The 18,725-nt window shown below is 33.0% G+C and overlaps 2 protein-coding genes and 1 pseudogene across 2 annotated transcripts; 1 reads left to right on the forward strand and 2 right to left on the reverse strand.

Annotated features, from left to right (window-relative positions):
• On the forward strand, window positions 1,670-3,501 carry LOC104708038 (putative RNA methyltransferase At5g10620). Its single transcript, XM_019228885.1, has 7 exons — window positions 1,670-2,279; window positions 2,378-2,409; window positions 2,516-2,658; window positions 2,756-2,822; window positions 2,908-2,985; window positions 3,090-3,235; window positions 3,310-3,501. Exons 1-7 carry the CDS (start codon window positions 2,213-2,215, stop codon window positions 3,347-3,349), a joined length of 573 nt encoding a protein of 190 aa, XP_019084430.1. The 5' UTR covers window positions 1,670-2,212; the 3' UTR covers window positions 3,350-3,501.
• Window positions 3,717-5,515, reverse strand: LOC104709847 (annotated as a pseudogene).
• Window positions 7,766-13,265, reverse strand: LOC109126044. Its single transcript, XM_019229108.1, has 2 exons — window positions 12,543-13,265; window positions 7,766-8,071 (listed from the first exon to the last, which is right to left on the reverse strand). The coding sequence occupies exons 1-2, from the start codon at window positions 12,954-12,956 to the stop codon at window positions 7,976-7,978; spliced, it is 510 nt and encodes a 169-aa protein (XP_019084653.1). The 5' UTR covers window positions 12,957-13,265; the 3' UTR covers window positions 7,766-7,975.

Genomic DNA, 18,725 nt, shown 5'->3' on the forward strand with positions numbered 1-18,725 from the left:
TGAATGGTTGACTTAAGTTTAATTTTTGTCGATTTATTTATTTTTCCATCGATTTATTTTAAAACTGTCGATTTTTTTGTTTGATTGTTTTTTTACATAGTCGACTTTTGATGATGTTGACTTGTTTGTTTTGTTTGTTGACTTATATTTTTTTCCCGTCGATTTGTTTGGTCTTAATAGACTTATTTCAGTTTAAGTTGACTTATTAATACAATTGACTTTTTGAACTGTAGACTTATATTTTATTTCTGTTGATTTATGTTTTTTCTTTGTTGACTTATATTAACAAAGTCCATTTATTATTTTATTAATTGATTTGTTACATAGTCGATTTTGAACCCTTGATTTATTTTCTAAAAGCTCATAATTTTTTATTATTTTATTAAACTTGATAATTATCAAAATAAATTGAAATATATAATTATTTTTCAAAACTTTTTTATTTATTATTAGTGATTTATATATTTATTTAAAACTAATATTATCTAAAAGTATTTACTAAACATAAATCGTAAAAGAATAATTCTAATTAATTTTATTTTAGTTGTTATATAATAAATTTTTAAAATTAAATTACTAAATAATACCAGATTTTTAATCACAATTGAGTGATCCACAATCATTTTTATTTCGTTTATCTGAATTTTAATTTTCGTTATTGATTAATATTATCCATAATAAACTACTTCATCATTATCTAAATTTTTTCAATATCTAATTTATAAACAGTGATTTTTAAAAATAATTTTCTAACATAAATTAATTTAATTATTTTGTGTTTATTTTTATCGTTTAATTAATTATTAATTAAAGAAAGATTTTATTTATTTTATCTGAATTAAATATTTTTAGTTATTGATTAATATTATATATAATAAATCAATTCATCATTTTCAAAAACAATTTAGCAAAATTCTAAATATTTAGTTTACACAATGTTTTTAAAATTAATTTTTTTTATTAATTAACTTAATTAAATTGTATTTTTTTTTAATAATTTGTAATTGAAGATAAAATAGTCATTTAGTGCAATACGTTTAAAAGAATTAAAAAATTTAGTATAGATTCCAAATTTCCTATTAAATTTAAAGTATGTATTCAAATTTTTTTCATATTTTTATTACTCTAAAGCCTCTAAGTAGGATGGTAGGGCACCCAATAATATTGGACCGGCACATTCGTCCACTTAGCACAAACAAAGAGAGAACATATCCCAACCAGCCAGTGACTTAATGTCTTAATCCCAGGGAGAAGCCTAATCTTTCCAAAACTCTTTTATTGTGATATGAAACTCTACCGAAATCGTCGGTCGAGCATAAGAAGCAAGCAAACAATACACTGATCACCTGTCTCGGAAATTTTACATAAACTTCAAAATGATCATAATAAACAAAAAAAACAAAAAACATCAATTTTAGAGACAGAACAGAACAATACGACTCAGAATCGTCAAACAAAAAGAATAGAACAAACAACAAAGACAGAGAAAGTGTGATCAGAATCTTCAAATTCAAAAATTTAGAAAAGAAATTACACAAAAATAAGATTCCGACTGGACAGATTGAGACGGACATAAAATATATATATATATATATATATATATAAAGAACTATAAAAAAATCGGCAACATAAAATTCATCAGACAGGACCTAATGATCTTCTTCTATGCCCAACCATTTTTCAAAGTGCGAAGAAACGATTCGCTCTCTAATTCTCAATCCAACACATTACTTTAGAATGAAATAGTGATCCCTCGTTCCACGCTCGCTCATGAGAAAGAAACACCTGACGGAGAAGCCGGTTCCATAAACGTTCGTCTCCCCGTGACCAATAACAGCTACGTTCCGGAGTTGTTGATAGGGTTTAGTTTTGTATTCATAAATATCACAATTCCTTGCAAACGAACCTATCAAAAATTCATATTTTAGAATTATTAGAAATTTGGTGGTAGTTCAGAAAACCAAACATCTTTGTGTCAATGGTTATCATCATAAACTCTTGTTTTGAGGTTATCATCATAAACTCCAGAGTGAAAAGTATATTAATTAATTTTTCTTATATATGGGCCAGTATGTTGTATAGTTAGGCCCATATTTCATATTCTAAGCGTTGGGCCTTAAACCCTCGATATCAACCGGAGGCTTCGAATCTCATGTGGATTTAGTCAAGTGTTCAAATCATCGTGAGCTTTGAGTTTGAAGAACTCAAAAACATGGCCATCTCTGTCATGACCAATGCTCACCTGAATCAGACATATGCATCTGCTTCCCATGAAAAAGGTTTCTTTTTAATTCAAAAATTGGTTTCGTGTTTTGTTGAATTTGAACTCAATGTTGAAGATTTGTGTATGGTCATCTGGTTGGTGACTTTTTATCAGGAAGAACGTGTAGATACGCGGGTCAAGCAGTGGTAACTTTAAAAAAAAAAACAATCTCTCTGCTCTCGAGCTTCTACCGAATCGATTGCATTTGAACTTGTTTAGGATTTGATTGGATTGGTACTTTTTGGTTCACAGAGGGCTCTGCCTATACGTGTGATAACAGTGGGGAAAAAGAGATCAGAAGGTGTTCGACTCTTGGTCGATGAATACAAAACCAAGATTAAACCTTATTGCTCCTTTGAAGATTCATTGGTTCGCTCCAATCCTAGAAATGCTCAGTACGTTTCCTCTAATTTTGACAGACCCAAACCTCAGTAAATTTCGTTTCTTGGTAGCTTTCTCTGAAATTAGTAGTCTTTTTATTCACATTCACAGGGATGTTAGAGCTCATGTTGAGGATGAGGAGTTGGCTATGATGAAGCTTATTGGGTCTGATGATTGGGTATTTATTATTATTCTCTTTAGAATCCGCTATTTTAGTCATTGTGGTTGATCATTCTAGATTGGGTCTCACTGTGAGATTTTAGGTTGTGGTGCTTGATGAGAGAGGCCGTGACATTGATTCAGAGCAGATGGCTGAGTTACTTGGGGATGCAGGAAATAGTGTAAGTGTATACTTTCTCTACTCTGTTCTTACATCAGCTAGAATCGTCTTGGAAACTAATCAAATTGATTTGTCATCTTTTACTGTGGCTATCTCTGTTTTTAGGGAGCTTCGAGGATATCGTTTTGTATAGGTGGAGCTTATGGACATGGCAGAGAAGTGAGGAAGCGAGCTAATGTGACCATTAGACTGTCTTCCATGGTCCTGAATCATCAGATAGCTCTTGTGGTACTGATGGAACAGCTTTACAGGTGAGGACATTGATGCTTCCGTCGCTGCATTCCAATTACACTTTCTTATGCTGTAACGGGTTTCTTTTTATCAGGGCATGGACTATTCTCAAGGGGCAAAATTACCATCATTGATGATGCATGAATCTTTTTTTTTTTTGGTTCTTCTGTTGCTTTCTCATGTATAAAGAAACTACATTACCGAATAGCTTCTTCACTGGTAGTTGTTGTATCAGAGAATGTTTATTGAAATGTCGAACTTTTGCAATCCAAATTTGCTTGCTTCTGATTTAGTTCAGATTCGGCTCATTGAGTGGGACTTTTGTTCTTGTCTGTTGCATCACTATTTTTTTGGTCATATAAATTAAAAATGAATGTAGAAGCAACAGTGATTGTTCAACATAAGAATACTAGTGGAAGGTGAGACGATCCCCTTCATGGTCTATAATACTCTGCTTCTTGCAGGTTTAGCGCCAAGAAAGAACCACACAGCCCAAACACAAAGAAAGTAAGATCTTGTTTCCATTATTTAGGTAACCATTTGTGTGATTTATGATCATTCACTCTCCTTGTCAATGTTTATATGTTAAAGGCATCCTCAAAATTAACTCTCTTGGCAACACTAACACAGGACACTAGAGCTGAGACAAGATAGGAACCATTTCAGGCCAAGGCTTAGGCAATGCAACAAGCGGCTCAGCCCTAGTCATTGCCACACTGAAGGCAGGCCTCATGTCTATATCTTCATTTTCTACCTTCTCCCACTCAAAGCACTGAACCAATGCTCCAACAACAAGAGACACTAACCTCATTGCAAGTCCAGCTGCAGGACACGCCCGCCTTCCAACTCCAAATGGCAAAAACCGAAAACCATCTCTGTCGCCAACAAACCCTTCAAATCTCTCCGGCTTGAAAACATCCGCTTCTTCCCAAAGTTCACTGTCCCTATGAACAGCCCAAGCGTTCACCAATAACACAGTGTTTTCAGGGAACTCGTAGTTGCCTAAGTTGAATTTCTTGGATGAGCAGTGAGGAGGCAAGAGTGGAGCTGCAGGGTATAGCCTAAGCGTCTCATACATGACACATCGGAGATAAGGTAAGCTCGAGAGATCTGAGTCTTGTATAAGCCCTTTGTGTTTAACATTAGATTTGATTTCTTCTCTAACTTTCTCAAGCTGATCTGGATGGTTCAGTAAAAGCGACATTGCCCATTCCATTGTCACCGGTGAAGTATCTGATCCTGCATTGAACATTAGCACTACATTGCCTTTGATAACATCATCAGTATAGAATTCAGGTTCTGATTCTTGGAGCTTCAATAATTTCTCCACAACCGAACCAGTGGAATCAAATTTCTTCATTCGAATATCATCAACGAGTCGCTGGAGGTACTCATCCCTCATCCTCTGCATCTCAATCACTCTCTTCTCAATACCTTTGTACCCAAACCACCTCAACACTGGGAAATAATCACAGACACTCATCGACAATAGGGTCGAGAAAAACCTCGATTTGAAATCATCTAAGAACCTCTTCTCAGATTCCGGATCACTAGCTTCCACCCCACGTTTCCCAGATACTAATCTAAGCATAACATTAGCAGTGAGAAGATTGAACTGATACTTGAGATCCACTCTCCTAGACTCACCAGATAATCTAAAGAGGCGGGAACATAGATTCGACACTTCTTGGTATCGGATGAAAGAGTTCTTCTGTAAGCTGGCGGAGGAGAAGACCTCGAGAGTGGAGAGACGTCGGAGAGTTCTCCAGAGATCGCCATAAGGAGCAAATCCGAAGTTTTTGTAGCCATAGCTGAAGTGATCGGAGGTTATGGTCCGGGGACGGTTAGCGAGAGTTATGTCGTGATTGGTGAAGCATTCGATTGTGGAGAAGAGAGGGACAAAACGGCACGACATCCGAATCTGAGGAACAGAACCGGGCCGTAGTTTGAAGAGAGGTGACGCAGAGCTTGTGGTAAAGGATACTTCTTGATGAGGTGAAGATGGCCGATGATTGGACGAGGTGTAGGGCTTGGAGGTAATTTAGGGTTTTGACTCCACAGTAACTTGGTGATGAAGAAGACCAAAGTAGCTGTGAGGATCAAGAAGATGAACCAGAGGTTTTCCATATTCGTTTTTGGTCGATCTATCTGGAAACAAAAAAGGAAACATTGCGTTGACCAAACCTTTGTGGTCTCAACTCTCAAGACTCTCATCAACATCAAAACACTGTCGTTTTGGTCTCAATCTTTTTTTTGTCAGCAATTTCTTATATTAAAAAGGATCAGTTAAACAAAATGGGGAAACATTGCTTACACAAGGTTAAATTATGAAAGACAAAGAATTTTTCTTTTCTTTTATTCATTTTCTTTTTCATAATTTTATGAATTTTGAAATAAATAATAGAAAAGAAAAATAATTTTAAAATAATTACGAAAGGTTAAGAAAATCAGCTAAAATTGTCTCTCTAACTATTATAATTAACAAACTTGTAATTCCATTATACTGAAAAAATTTCAACAAATATACACAAGTTGTCAAGGTTTAGCATAACTCATGTAGATTTGTACGTAGCATAACTCACGTAAATTAAACGATCTCCGGTTGGAAACGTCTTGTGTTTTTGATTAAAAACTAGAGTGTAGAACTTCAGAAATAAGTTTCAACTGTCTTTATTTTTAGCGTCTCTACTTGCTCTGACAACTGTGGTTATGTATATTGTTGTCTGCCAACTCCATGAAATAAGTTTCTACTATTTCTCAAGTAGTATAATACTTATATGTATAATGTATCAAATAAACTAGAGTTGTGTCACAAATCCACCAAGCGACCTATACCGCTATACGTACACATGTACTCTTTCCTATGAAAAAAATAAAAAATAATAATAATAATAATACTATTTGCATGCGTACGTATAACTATACTCTAACAAATAATGCGAACAATTATCATTTTGAAAAGAACAAAACTTTTCATTTAAATACTAAAAAGAAGATTTTTGATTGGGAAATTAATTAAAAGCATTAAAGAAAAATTTTACCTGAGGGTGGGAGTGGGACTAATAGCATCAGATTTTTTTATCCACATAGACAAATCGTAAAGAAGTTTGAAAGACGCGCCGAAAACAGTGTTAATGATGTCACAATCTTCTACATTTCCGAACGCGAAGAATAGAGAGATCACGTCACGTGGAGGTGCAGTGACACGACGACTGCGACGATGTAAAAGCCATTTCGATTCTTGAGATGGTATCGTCAAGATAGGTGAAAAGTAATGAAACTGTACTATAAGTCAACAATAACCTCAACTTAACCACCGTTAATTAGTAGGAAGATTTCCGTTTTACGAGGATCTTGTCAAAGGTTTGTGTGACTTTTATAGTTCAAACAAATAAATATCCTTTAGCTGGAAGCCTGATTTTTATATTTCTTCTGATAAGTTATGTCTACCTCCCAATTTGACCACTTCATGATTTGTTCCGGTAGTAATTTTCATATACGACATTGGCATCATATAGGTTATTTTCTGTGGTCTTAGAGATTGTAATGTTTATATGGAGTAGGAACATTCTCTAATGTTTCAAATTTTAATATATATATATATAATTTTTATTATTTTATTTTGTTTTTTTATTATTTTATTTTGCTTCTCTTTTGCTTTTGTTTTACTTATGTTTTGTTTAAACTAAAACCAAAACATGTACTCTTTCCTATGAAAAATAATAAAAATAAAAAATAATACCATTTGCATGCGTGCGTATAACTATACTCTAACAAAGAAAACATTGCGTTGACCAAACCTTTGTGATCTCATCAAACTCTCAAGACTCTCCAGTCTCTCTCATCAACATCAAAACACTGTCCTTTTAATCTCAATCTTTTTTGTCTGCAATTTCTTGTGTTAAAACTTAAAAGGGATCAGTTAAACAAGATGGGGAAACACACAAGGTTAAAAAGATTATGATTTGCATTTGCTTTGTCTTTCATAATTTTATGAATTTTAGGGTTTTGAGTAGAACCTTCAACCTTTATTTAACGTACTCCGTTAACTACTACTGTTAAAAAAAACTTGTTTTATTCTAAAACACTGTCGTTTTGATCTCAATTTGATTATTAAGTTAAAAAGATTATGAATTACTTAATATTTCATAATAATATAGATTTTCAATTAACTTTGTTGAACAGATAATAAAAAGGATTTCAACATATGAAAGATTAGCTAAAAGAGAAAACGATTTCCAAATAACTATAGTAGGGTGTAGCTTTTTTTTTTTTTGATCAACTGGGTGTAGCTAAAATTGTCTCTTCTACTAAGAAAAGAAAATTAGTAAGAATTTCTAATTAAAAAAATAGAAATTTATATCAAAATCATTTATATTTAACACTAGATTTTGACTTTTATTTCTAATAAATGAATAACAATAGATTAGCAGTTATTGAATAACAGAAGATTTTGTTTGAATTGCTAGAAATCTTTTCTAATAAACCTTTAATCTATCACTACAGTCGCTGATAGATTAATTAAAAACTGAAGTGTCACAAATAAAATAAAGAGTTTCATTCAACTGTCATTATATAGCATAGGGATTCACGTATTACATTTATTCGATAAATATTTCTAACAGTTTAACTTCGTATCAATAATTAATTACTTATAAATCTTGTTAATCTTATCTGTCGCCTTAAGACCAGTACTCTCCAGTCAGCAACACACTGACAAACTTCATTCACTCAAGTACTCCAACAGCTGCTCTTTACCCTTAAGATTTGACTCCGCCTTTAGTAGTTTGCGTCTGTAAATCCTCAATCATATTTCGTACTTCGTCATCCATCAACTCCTCCATCTTCTTGATTTCCTGACCAAGGACACATTCATATATATTGTTACGACTTGAGAAATAGCAAGTTATCTATGTAAAATTTTTGTACACGGCGCTAGAAATTAAATGATGTATAATATTACGTATACATTTTTTTGGTAAACAAACATTATGACATTCTACGTACGATATATATTATATTCTCTACAGACGTACGTTAGAAGGAAATACTCTACCTTTTTGCACCAAATATTCGTGTGTGTAAAAAATACATATACGTTCCCACCAAAAAAATATATATACATATACATAAACTGGGGTAAGGCCCACAAAGCAACCAACACATGTACTTTCTAGTTCTACATCAACGTAACATAATTAGTAATCATGCACACATATATTTTAACTTGTTGATAAAATACAAGCAAATACCATGCACGTACGTACGTATATGCGGTTTTTAAAATTTTGTAAATAAAATTAAATTTAATAAAATATATTAAATTTGTTGTACGTTATTTATCAAAAAATGTTTTTACTATAATAAACTGATTTATATCCATTTAATTTTTTTTATGTATGTTACCATTAAAAGTGTATTTTTTACACCTAAGTATATTATATATTACAAATATATTTTTTACCACCATTTAGGAAAATATCTATATAAACAGATTAAGCAAACTATTATATGTCTATTTATTTTTACTTTTGCATAGTTTCTTTAATCACTAAAATTGTTGGTTCAAGAAACTTTTCGAATAAAAAATATATTACATAGTATAATAATTAATAATGTATCATCACAATAGTGTATGACCAACCATGGAGAGAACCTCGGCTCCGTCCTCCTCCGTTATGGAGAGAACCTTGTGTCCAACCTCCTCCACCATGAATAGAACCTTGCTTCGCCTTCCTCCATTGGGGAGATAACCTTGTATGCGTCCAACCTGCTCCACCATGGAGAGAACTTTGACTCTGCCCTCCTCATATGTGAGAGAACATGTTCACGTCTTTTAGCTATCTTAAAGTGGCATACTCCGACAACTAATGAAAGTAGAAGTGCTTTTCCAATGTCACAAAATCTTTTGATAGTAACTAATGTTAAATTTCTCAATGTATTCATAATGTATTCGTGGAAGTTTATTTGACACATCATGATGTAGCCTCTGTCTCCAAGCTCATATGGATCTATCAAAAACGGTTTATGTTTTTCTAATCTATCTATCTATGTTTGTTGTAAACTTGTGTTTGATTAGCCTATTTTATCCAACCATTAGTTTGATAAGGTTCTACTCTTTATTGCACTTTAGGATTGAACGAATGGTAACAATTATGTTTGAAATAGAAAAAGGTCTATGACCAACCAATTAAAGTTGAGAAATTAGAAGAAAATTAATTTGACATAATTAAAGAAATAATAGAAAATTATAAGCACCGTAATATATGAATCTCAAATCAAAGATGGAAATATAAACTAATAAAACAATCTAAAAATACTACAATAAAATTTAAAATACAATATTAGAATAAGAAGACGCACATATTAATCTTACATATTTTTTTTGCGTCAACATATTAATCTTACATATTCCAAACTGAAAAAGGAGAAAGTTTGGTTTAAAAAAATAAGGAAAATTTACCTTCCAATTAAAACTTTTTTACCAATAAAACAAAGTTTAAAGCAGTGTTTTTGAATAAATTATTTTGTTAGATGAAAAATGTGAGACGATCTATATTTATATAGAAGCGAGTATTTACATTTTTTAGAATTAATAATTAATTGTACATTTTCCTTTATCCTTTTTCTATTTTTTTTGTTGAATTAATGACTTAAAATTAAAAATAAGTAAATAATGTTATAATTTTGAATTTTATGAAATATATAATCTCCTTATAATTATTATTTTTTACTGTTTATTTTTTTAATTTTTTATAGTTATCTTTAAATGTTTAATCATCATCTATTTGCTTATATAGAGGAGTGTATTTACAATCATTTTTCTTTTAGGATTAACAAAGTTTTTTTTAATATAATAAGATTACAATTATCTTATGTTTCGTTTTACCAAACTTGAAAACTTTAATTTCTGATCGTTAAAATTGACATGTGTCACGATCTGATGAGTTACCAACTTTGAGATTTAAACGTTAAACTGACACGTGTTATGATCTGGTGAAATTTTAACTTTGATCACTGATCGTTAAAAATGACATGTGTCACGATCTGGTGAGTTACTAACTTTGAAAACCAAGCTTTATATAATAAGATTTTTGTTAACAATATTGTGAATTAGAAAATTTCCTTTATAAAAAACTAGATAAGGGCTCGCACGATGTACGGGTATTGAAATTGTTGAAGACAATAAATCTCAAATCCTAAACAATTTTAAAAAAATATAAAAAGAAATTTTATTTTTTGAAGAAATATATAAATAATTTTAGTTAGAGAAAAAACCATATTTGTATTTACCTTCATACATTTATTTATATTTTTTATATATTATAACAATTATTACAATAATATAAAGCTAAATTATACTCCACCAAAACCATATTTGTATTTACCTTTATACACTTATTTATATTTTTATTTTTTAAATATATTATAACAATTTTATTACAATAATCTAAAGCTAAATTATTGATTCCATTTCATTGCATCTTATAGCTTCTATTGGAGAACCCGCACGAATAAAAGACGAAAAATAGATCGGCAAAATTATATCAGAAAAACAAATCAAAGATTAAAGCTGTTGATATAAACATGTAAATCTTATGTAGATATAATGTTATTTTCTTAATTAGTTGTTCCTATTATATTTCAAAAATAATGATTTTTTTGACATAACTTATGTGATTTTTTTTAGATTTGTTATTCACTATTTCTTGATTAATAATAATATACATGCTTAATGAGTTATTTTTTTTTTTGTCAACCATTGTGCCACAACAGGTCGGCCCATTAGTCAAATCCCTACATTCGTAAGGAGCAGAACTCGATCCCTGGTGTGATGGTGTCTTGTGCATTAAGGATTTACCATTGGTCACTGCACTAAAGTCACTTCACAATTGTTTTTTGTTTATATATGTCAAAATCTAATTGAAAAAAACACATATAATATAATAAGCGTAAGATATTTGTTAGATTTGCTTGCAAGATATTTGCGGTAAAATTTGATGGGTTCAAATGTTTGCTAGTTTTAATTTCTTTTTATCGATTGTAATAAATCCTGAAATATATGTTTTTGTCAGATGAAAATGTCTCGAAAAAAAAGATAAAATGTTAAAAATTTAAAGTTACCATTTTCTTATCTGCATAGTTGTAAGCTGGAATTGATATATTTTGTTAAATAATATTAGTCAATTATAAAAAAATATGTATGTGAAGCTGAATATGAGTTTTATACTTACGCATTGATTTAGTTTGTCGACTCATGCCTGAAGTATAGCTAGTTTCAGTCGCATATGAGGTTCATAGGTAAGCACCTTCTCAATCATAACAATTTGATCATTATTCATAATAGTTCTATTCCTTTTCTTAGCTGACTTTTCGTTATTTTCACAGTTTTGTTTTAAAATTCTAATAGAGTTTGATACATTGGAATGACGTCTTCCTCTCTATATAGATGAGAAAGATCTGAGAGAATACATATCTTTATATTTAAATTCTTTTTCTTTTAAGATTAGTCCAAAGAATTCAATATAACGTAGGATTTTTTTGTATACGTTTAATTATTGTAAATTTTTTTGATAAATTCCTTTTTTAAGATTAGACCAAGGAATTTAATATAACGTAGACGATTCCTTTTTCTTTAAAATTACAAAATTGTATAATTTAATACAATTTTTAATTATTATTTTAATAATCTACAACATAATAAGATTTTGACACATGTCACGATCTTATGAATTAGTAACTTTTGAAACCATAATTTATATAATAAGATATAAAAGAGGTGTATTTACAATTATTTTCTTATTAGGATGAACAAAAAAAATTTAATATAATAAGATTACAATTATCTTATTATTCATTTTACCAAGCTTGAAAACTGCGATTTCTGATCGTTGAAAATTGACACATGTCACGATCTGATGAGTTACTAACTTTGATATTTAATCGTTAAAATTGATACGTGTCACGATCCGGTGAGTTTTTAACTTTGATCTCTGATTGTTAAAACTAACATGTGTCACGATCTGGTTTGATATTTAATCAATAAAATTGACACGTGTCACGATCTGGTGAATTTTTAACTTTGATCTCCGATCGTTAAAACTGACATGTGTAAAATCTGATGAGTTATTAACTTTCAGAACTAATGTTTGTATAATAAGATATAGTAACATTTTTTTAACTTTCCAATAAATCTAAATTTTTTGTTAAGATATAATATTAATAAATAACTAGAAGAATAACTATATACAATTCGTAAAATCGATTATTTAAGAGTTTTAATTGGGAACAATTATACGTACTAATTAAGGATTAAAGATTACTTACCGGCGGTAACAACAGCAGATTTTTAATCCAGAGGAGAACAATGGCGGCGGCGGTAAGGCATAAGATGAGTCTGTAATCTTTTTTCGCCAACGCGTAAAGGAGCGTGAAGGATGCTGCAAAAGAGGCGCTGAAGATATCACAGTCCTCCCCCAGAGAAAAGGCGAAAAAAAAGGAAATTAGATGGATATGGATCGCCACAAGGACGATGGCAACGACAGCCCCATTATGATCCTTGAGATACTTATCAAGGAAGGTGAACAGGAGTAACACGGCGACTTGAATCACGGACTTTATCAATGTAAACGCGTAAGGAAACTTGTGCAACCCCGGCACGTGCTTCCTCCATCTGTAGATGATGCCAACACCAAGACCAATCGTGTATGGGTAGTACACATGCAAATAACACCAGTCCATAAGACATTCTTCATGAATGCCGGGGTCCAGAGAGGTACGAACCAAACCGGAAAGATCAGCTGAGTGGCGAAGATCGTAGCCACATAAAAGGAACACATTGTTACCGCTATAGTTAAACCTGGACAATCACTGAGGTAGGCTTTGATATTTTCGAGTTTCTCTTCGAAGCTCTGCAGAATCGGATTCCGATCTGTGATAATCTGCGACATGATACTGTTTGGAGGAAAGTAAAGGAAAGAGGTAAAGAAAAAAGCAGGTAATGAAGAAAGCAGGTGGAAGAAGAAATGAGATGGATGAATCCAATTTATTCCCAAAATTGTTTCTCTTTTGGGTAGGAAAAAGAAGGGAAAGACTAACAAAAATAAAAAATACTTAAGTTCACCCCTAGAGTTTGAACTTTTGTATTCATCCCTTCTCCTTTCAACCAATCAGAATCTTCCATCTAATATTTTATTTAAAAAATAAATCAAATTTTAATTAAAAAGCAAAACAAATTAAGGAAACAAATTCTGTATACTTTTAATTAAGAAAAGTTAAATATTGGCTTAGTTTAGATTTCTAAAATTAGAACAAAATTATTTGTCGATTTGGGTTTACAAATAAGGTGATTAGAGTTTAGATTTTACAATTAAAGCGAAATTATACGTCGGTTTGGGTTTACAAATGAACTGGTTAGAGTTTAGATTTTACAATTAAAACGAAACTATATGTCGGTTTGGGTTTACAAATGAGGTGGTTAGGGTTTAGATTTTACAATTAGAACGAAATTATATTTCGGTTTGGATTTACAAATAAGATGGTAAGGGTTTGAATTTTAGAATTAAAGCGAAATTATATGTCGGTTTGAGTTTACAAATGAAGTGCTTATGGTTTAGATTTTACAATTAGAATGAAATTATATTTCGGTTTGGATTTACAAATGAGGTGGTTAGAGTTTAGGTTTTACGATTAGAATGAAATTATATATCGGTTTGGGTTTATAAAAAAAACGGTTTAAGTTTTTAATTTTATAATAATGTATACAGCTTTTATTTCCTTATTGTATAAGGGGTGAACCCAAGTATTGTTCAACAAAAATTATATATCCATATTGGTTAATTGTGTGAATTTAAACTAGCGCGCGTTCTACAAATATACTCCTATATTGTTTCGCTTCATCTAATTAAATTAAAAACTTCAACCGACTAGTATCAAAATATCATTCGGTTTACTAAATATATCAAGAAAAATGTCACGGCCATCTTTTCATGATTCATTCTTTAATATGACATTTCTTTTTGTTTCAAATCTCTAGCGTTGTGGTTCTACTACATTTTGGACACTTTCAACCAAATTGATAACCTCTGCATCCAGATAACTAATACATGCATTGATTACTTGATGTTATATATATACTAGAGTCGGACTCGCACGTACGTGCGGGCATGTTTTCATAAATTTATTTCTAATCTTTTTCCCATGTCGTCAGGAATGGTAGAAACTTCCTCCGCAGTAAAAAAATTTTCATGATCAGACTCATCTTCACTGGAATAATTGTATACTTGTTTTTCTCTAGACACAATATCGTCTGTATGTGCGAATATATACATAGTTAGTATTGTTTTAGATTATAATACAGTAAATACAAATATTGATTCTCCGTATTATACCTGCGGTAAGTTTTGTTTTGGAAGTAATCCCATTGTTTTTCTCTACTTCTTCATTATATTCAGCGATTGCGGCTAGTATTCTATCTTCACTGTCTACCTTAGACGTTTTTTTCCGCCTTGCTAAAGCTTTTATAAACCTCAATGATGTCAGTGGTCTAATAATACTACTCCCTGTCGTAACTGAATCCATGAAAACATATTCAGTAGAATTTTTGAAATTTTTTAATAAAAACTGATATATGAGTACTTGAGTCAATAAACAATACTTAATCGTACGGGAGAATAAATGCAAACTTTTTTGCTATTGACAGATGGGGGAGTAAATTGCGCTTTAGGCCATGAAATGTACAGTTTACGTTTGCATGGTGGGGTTTCTTGATCTTCATACCCGTTGTCTGCAACCCATAAGCATATACCCGTTGGTAAGCATACTCTGTTAAAAATAACGTTCGTATGTATCCTTAAAATTTTATTAAAATTAATTTAATAACTTGTACCTTGTGTGGTGATTGAAGACGGTATATTGTCATTAGCAGGAACTGTACTTGTATTTGTTTTGGGAGTAGGACGATTTCTTAGAACTTTAAACCCATCACTCGAAGGTAAATCAGTTACATCTCGCAAAGCACAGTTGTTAGTTACCATAGGAAAGAAACTATGAAATTCTTGGAGGTAGTATACGTCATATCTCATTTCCGGAAATTCTCGATGATTCTCCACTCTCCCGCAACTATCATTGTCAGCGAGTATGACCTCCAAGGTTTCTCCGGAGAAAGACGTATATTGCCTCCAAGAATGCACAATCATGACTTGGATTTTCCAAGTCGTCTTGGATCTTCCAAGTCGTCTTGAAGGGCTTAATGGTAGCAAGATTTGTGAAAACATTGTTAGCAGCCATTTTTTTTTTTTGGAAATATTGCTTGTAGTATACTGTTTTATGTGTTTGATTTGAGTAACAATAACATCACGTTGTATGGTTTTTATAGTCGTACACCATGATAGGAAAATTAGGTAAGTGGCAAAATTTTTGCCATGTTTAATATTCCTTAAACGTGGAATAACTCCCAAATTTGCGTAATTTCACTACTAATTGAGGAATATTAAACATGTGAAATGCATCCAAGATTTTGTAAAATCTGGTTTTCCATAATTGTTATAATATATTTTCAATTTGGAAAGTTGACATATAAATAAATGCGCTTGAATTACGTGAATTGATATGTTTAGTTTACCCAATCTTTGATATGCCGTATTTGAGAGTAATTAGTCCTCTCTTAATTTCTTTAATTTACGTGTGAGTCATTGATTGACAAAATTTCTAGAAATCAATATCTGTTTGGATACTTTTTACATGTACCGTTCGTTCCCATAATTTACTTTCCAATAAAACGTCATTCCATAGCAAACTATGAACCAAAGTATTGGACACGTTATATAAAAGTGGGCCGATTTGTACTATAAGATAGCCCAAAACGTTTGGATCATTATTCAGAGAAACATGTAATATATTATTAAATCCTTCCCTTTTTCTCTGCGAGTTTTCCTTTTTTGATTTTAAAAACATACTCAGTCGCTCATTTATGTTTTGTTCGAATTTTTTATCAAATCCATAAACTTCGGGTCGGGTTACACAGAGTCCGCATCTTTTCAATTTTAATTTAATACAATTCTATCTTTTTCTCTGTTTTTTGTTTGTTCTATTTGTAATAGCATTTCATGTAATAATCTCCAACTTTATGCCTACTTAGTGAATAATTCTTCCCTTTTAATAGTATATATATATATACTCCTATATATATATTGTTGTTAATTTGCATGTTTATAGTATATATTCATTTACCAACATCTTTTTCTGTTCTATTTTCCTTGAAACAAACAGTAATTTGTTCTTTTTTTTTTTTTGGTCAAACTAGAAATTAATATTAAGAATGAAACGTGTTTTACACTCCACTGGGGGAGAAAAAGGTTGCTGCATACAGGGCAAACTTAGCAAGAGAATCAGCAATCCCATTGTCCAAACGGGGAACACAGTGGAAAGAGATAGAAGACAGAACTGAGCTTATACAGTTTATGTCAAAGATAATGGTTTTGAGCTCCTTAGAGCAAGCGTTTGAATTGAGGTTCGCCACCAGAACTTGAGAGTCTGAGTGAACTTCCAGATGTCGGATGGGGGTGCTAGCTGAGCTGGTGGTGATTCCTACCAACGCAATGCGGACTGCTAATGTCTCAGTCATTAGAGCAGAGGGGACATGACTCCGCGAGCTGGTGGATCGTAGGGGGGAAATACCATCCGGGCATAGAGAATCCAACCCTGACCACAAATCTTTGTTGTCGGACTCCAGACTGCATCAACAAAACATTTGTGGGCATTCACATTACGTGTTACAGACCTCAGAGGAATAGGTTTGGCTTGGTGTTTTGGTATCATATGTTGAGCATTTTCCCATTATGACGCCTCCTTAATAGACTTGGTGATAATTTCATACTCTGACTTGGATCGATCCTCAAAGATGAGGTAATTTCTTTCTTTCCACAAGTTCCACATAATCCAGGGAGCAAGGGGCGAAAGAGAAAGACCCGTGGGCGGTAGACTGATCGCAGACAGAGCTCTGGGGATCAAATCATAAACCGACTGGATTTGTTCTTGGTAAAAAGGCCGGTGAAGTGGGGCAGCCTCCCAGACCTTCTGAGTAAAAGGACAGGAAAGAAGCAGGTGCATTTCATCCTCCCTAGCCCCACACCTCTTACACAGCCTCGAAGATAGTAAGCCTCGTTTTGCAAGGTTGCTGCCTAACGACAGAGCTCCACTAGAAGCCTTCCAGAGGAAGTTCTTGATCTTCGGAGCCACCTTGATGTGCCAGATATTCTTGTTCCACTTGAAGTTCATGTGGGAGGTTGATTCTTGAGTGGTTGCCTGCAGAGCTAACTGGTAGCCTGTTTTTGTTGAGTACACTCCTGTCTTTTCGGGTAACCAAGTGAGCGTATCTTGCATGTTAGCTCGCCTGGGGATTAGTGAGCGAATAACTTCCTCATACTGAGGTAATGTGTTTCGGATAACTGAAGTGTTCCAATCCTTAGAGATTGGGCATATCAGGTCCTTAACCATCATAGATGATGTAGCGAGTCTTGGGGGGCCATATGGGAGGAGCGGTTGTTGTTGGGAGAGCCATGGGTCTCCCCAAACTCGCACTAAATCTCCCTTCCCAATAGACCATCCCAAGCCCTTCTTAATCAAGTCGCGACCTATGATAATGCTCCGCCACCCATGGGAAGCAAAGGAGGGAGCAGAGCATTCAAGGAAGGAGGAGGAGTGGTAGTACTTTCCGAGGAGAATCTTAGCTAGTAGTGAGGTGGGGTTTTGAAGGAGTCTCCATGCAATTTTGGCAAGCATAACATCATTAAAGACTTCTAAATCTTTAAACCCAAGTCCTCCTTCAAACGTTGGTCTGGTGAGTTTGTTCCATGCCACCCAACTCATCTTCCTCTTCCCCGGCTTTTCACCCCACCAGAAGCGTAGCAGTACAATCTGGATTTGTTTACACAAGGAACAGGGGAGCTTGAAGCAAGACATGGCGTAAAGGGGCATAGCTGACAGGATAGATTTTAGGAACACTTGCTTCCCAGCTCCAGACAAGAAGCGAGACGTCCAACTGTGAGAACGTTGACGGATTCTATCCACGATAGAGGAGAAAATATCTCGTTTCTTCCTGCCAAAGTGTTCTGGGAGACTCAGGTATTTCCCAATGCCGTCTTCTTGGTTTATCTGGAGCATTTGTTTAACTCTAGCCTTAGTCTCACTCGATGTTTTAGAAGAGAAAGTTATAGCCGACTTAGCTAAGTTAATACGTTGTCCTGAGATGCCTTCATATTGAGACAGGATCCAGGTAAGAGTTGAACAGCAGTTTGCAGAAGACTTACAAAAGAACATTGTATCGTCGGCAAACAAAAGATGGTTAATCAGGGGACTTGCATAAGCCACACGAATACCAGGAAGCTTCCCACTATTCTGCTCCTTGGAGCATAAACCAGAGAGGACTTCTGTACAGAGAATGAAGAGGTATGGTGAGAGGGGATCTCCTTGCCGTAGTCCTCTCGATGGAATCACCTGCCCTTGAGGAGA

The sequence above is a fragment of the Camelina sativa genome, chromosome 8, assembly GCF_000633955.1.
Source record: "Camelina sativa cultivar DH55 chromosome 8, Cs, whole genome shotgun sequence".
In the NCBI taxonomy this organism is placed as follows: Eukaryota; Viridiplantae; Streptophyta; class Magnoliopsida; order Brassicales; family Brassicaceae; genus Camelina; species Camelina sativa.

Excerpts from the sequence above, each read along its gene's own strand:
- LOC104708038 (XM_019228885.1), top strand. The coding sequence starts at position 2,213 with ATGGCCATCTCTGTCATGACCAATGCTCACCTGAATCAGACATATGCA. Across the intron at positions 2,280-2,377 it reads ATCTGCTTCCCATGAAAAAG|GAAGAACGTGTAGATACGCG; the intron begins GTTTCTTTTTAA and ends ACTTTTTATCAG. Across the intron at positions 2,410-2,515 it reads GATACGCGGGTCAAGCAGTG|AGGGCTCTGCCTATACGTGT; the intron begins GTAACTTTAAAA and ends TTTGGTTCACAG.
- LOC109126044 (XM_019229108.1), bottom strand. The coding sequence starts at position 12,956 with ATGGACTGGTGTTATTTGCATGTGTACTACCCATACACGATTGGTCTT. Across the intron at positions 8,072-12,542 it reads ATCTGCTGTTGTTACCGCCG|GAAATCAAGAAGATGGAGGA; the intron begins GTAAGTAATCTT and ends GTCCTTGGTCAG.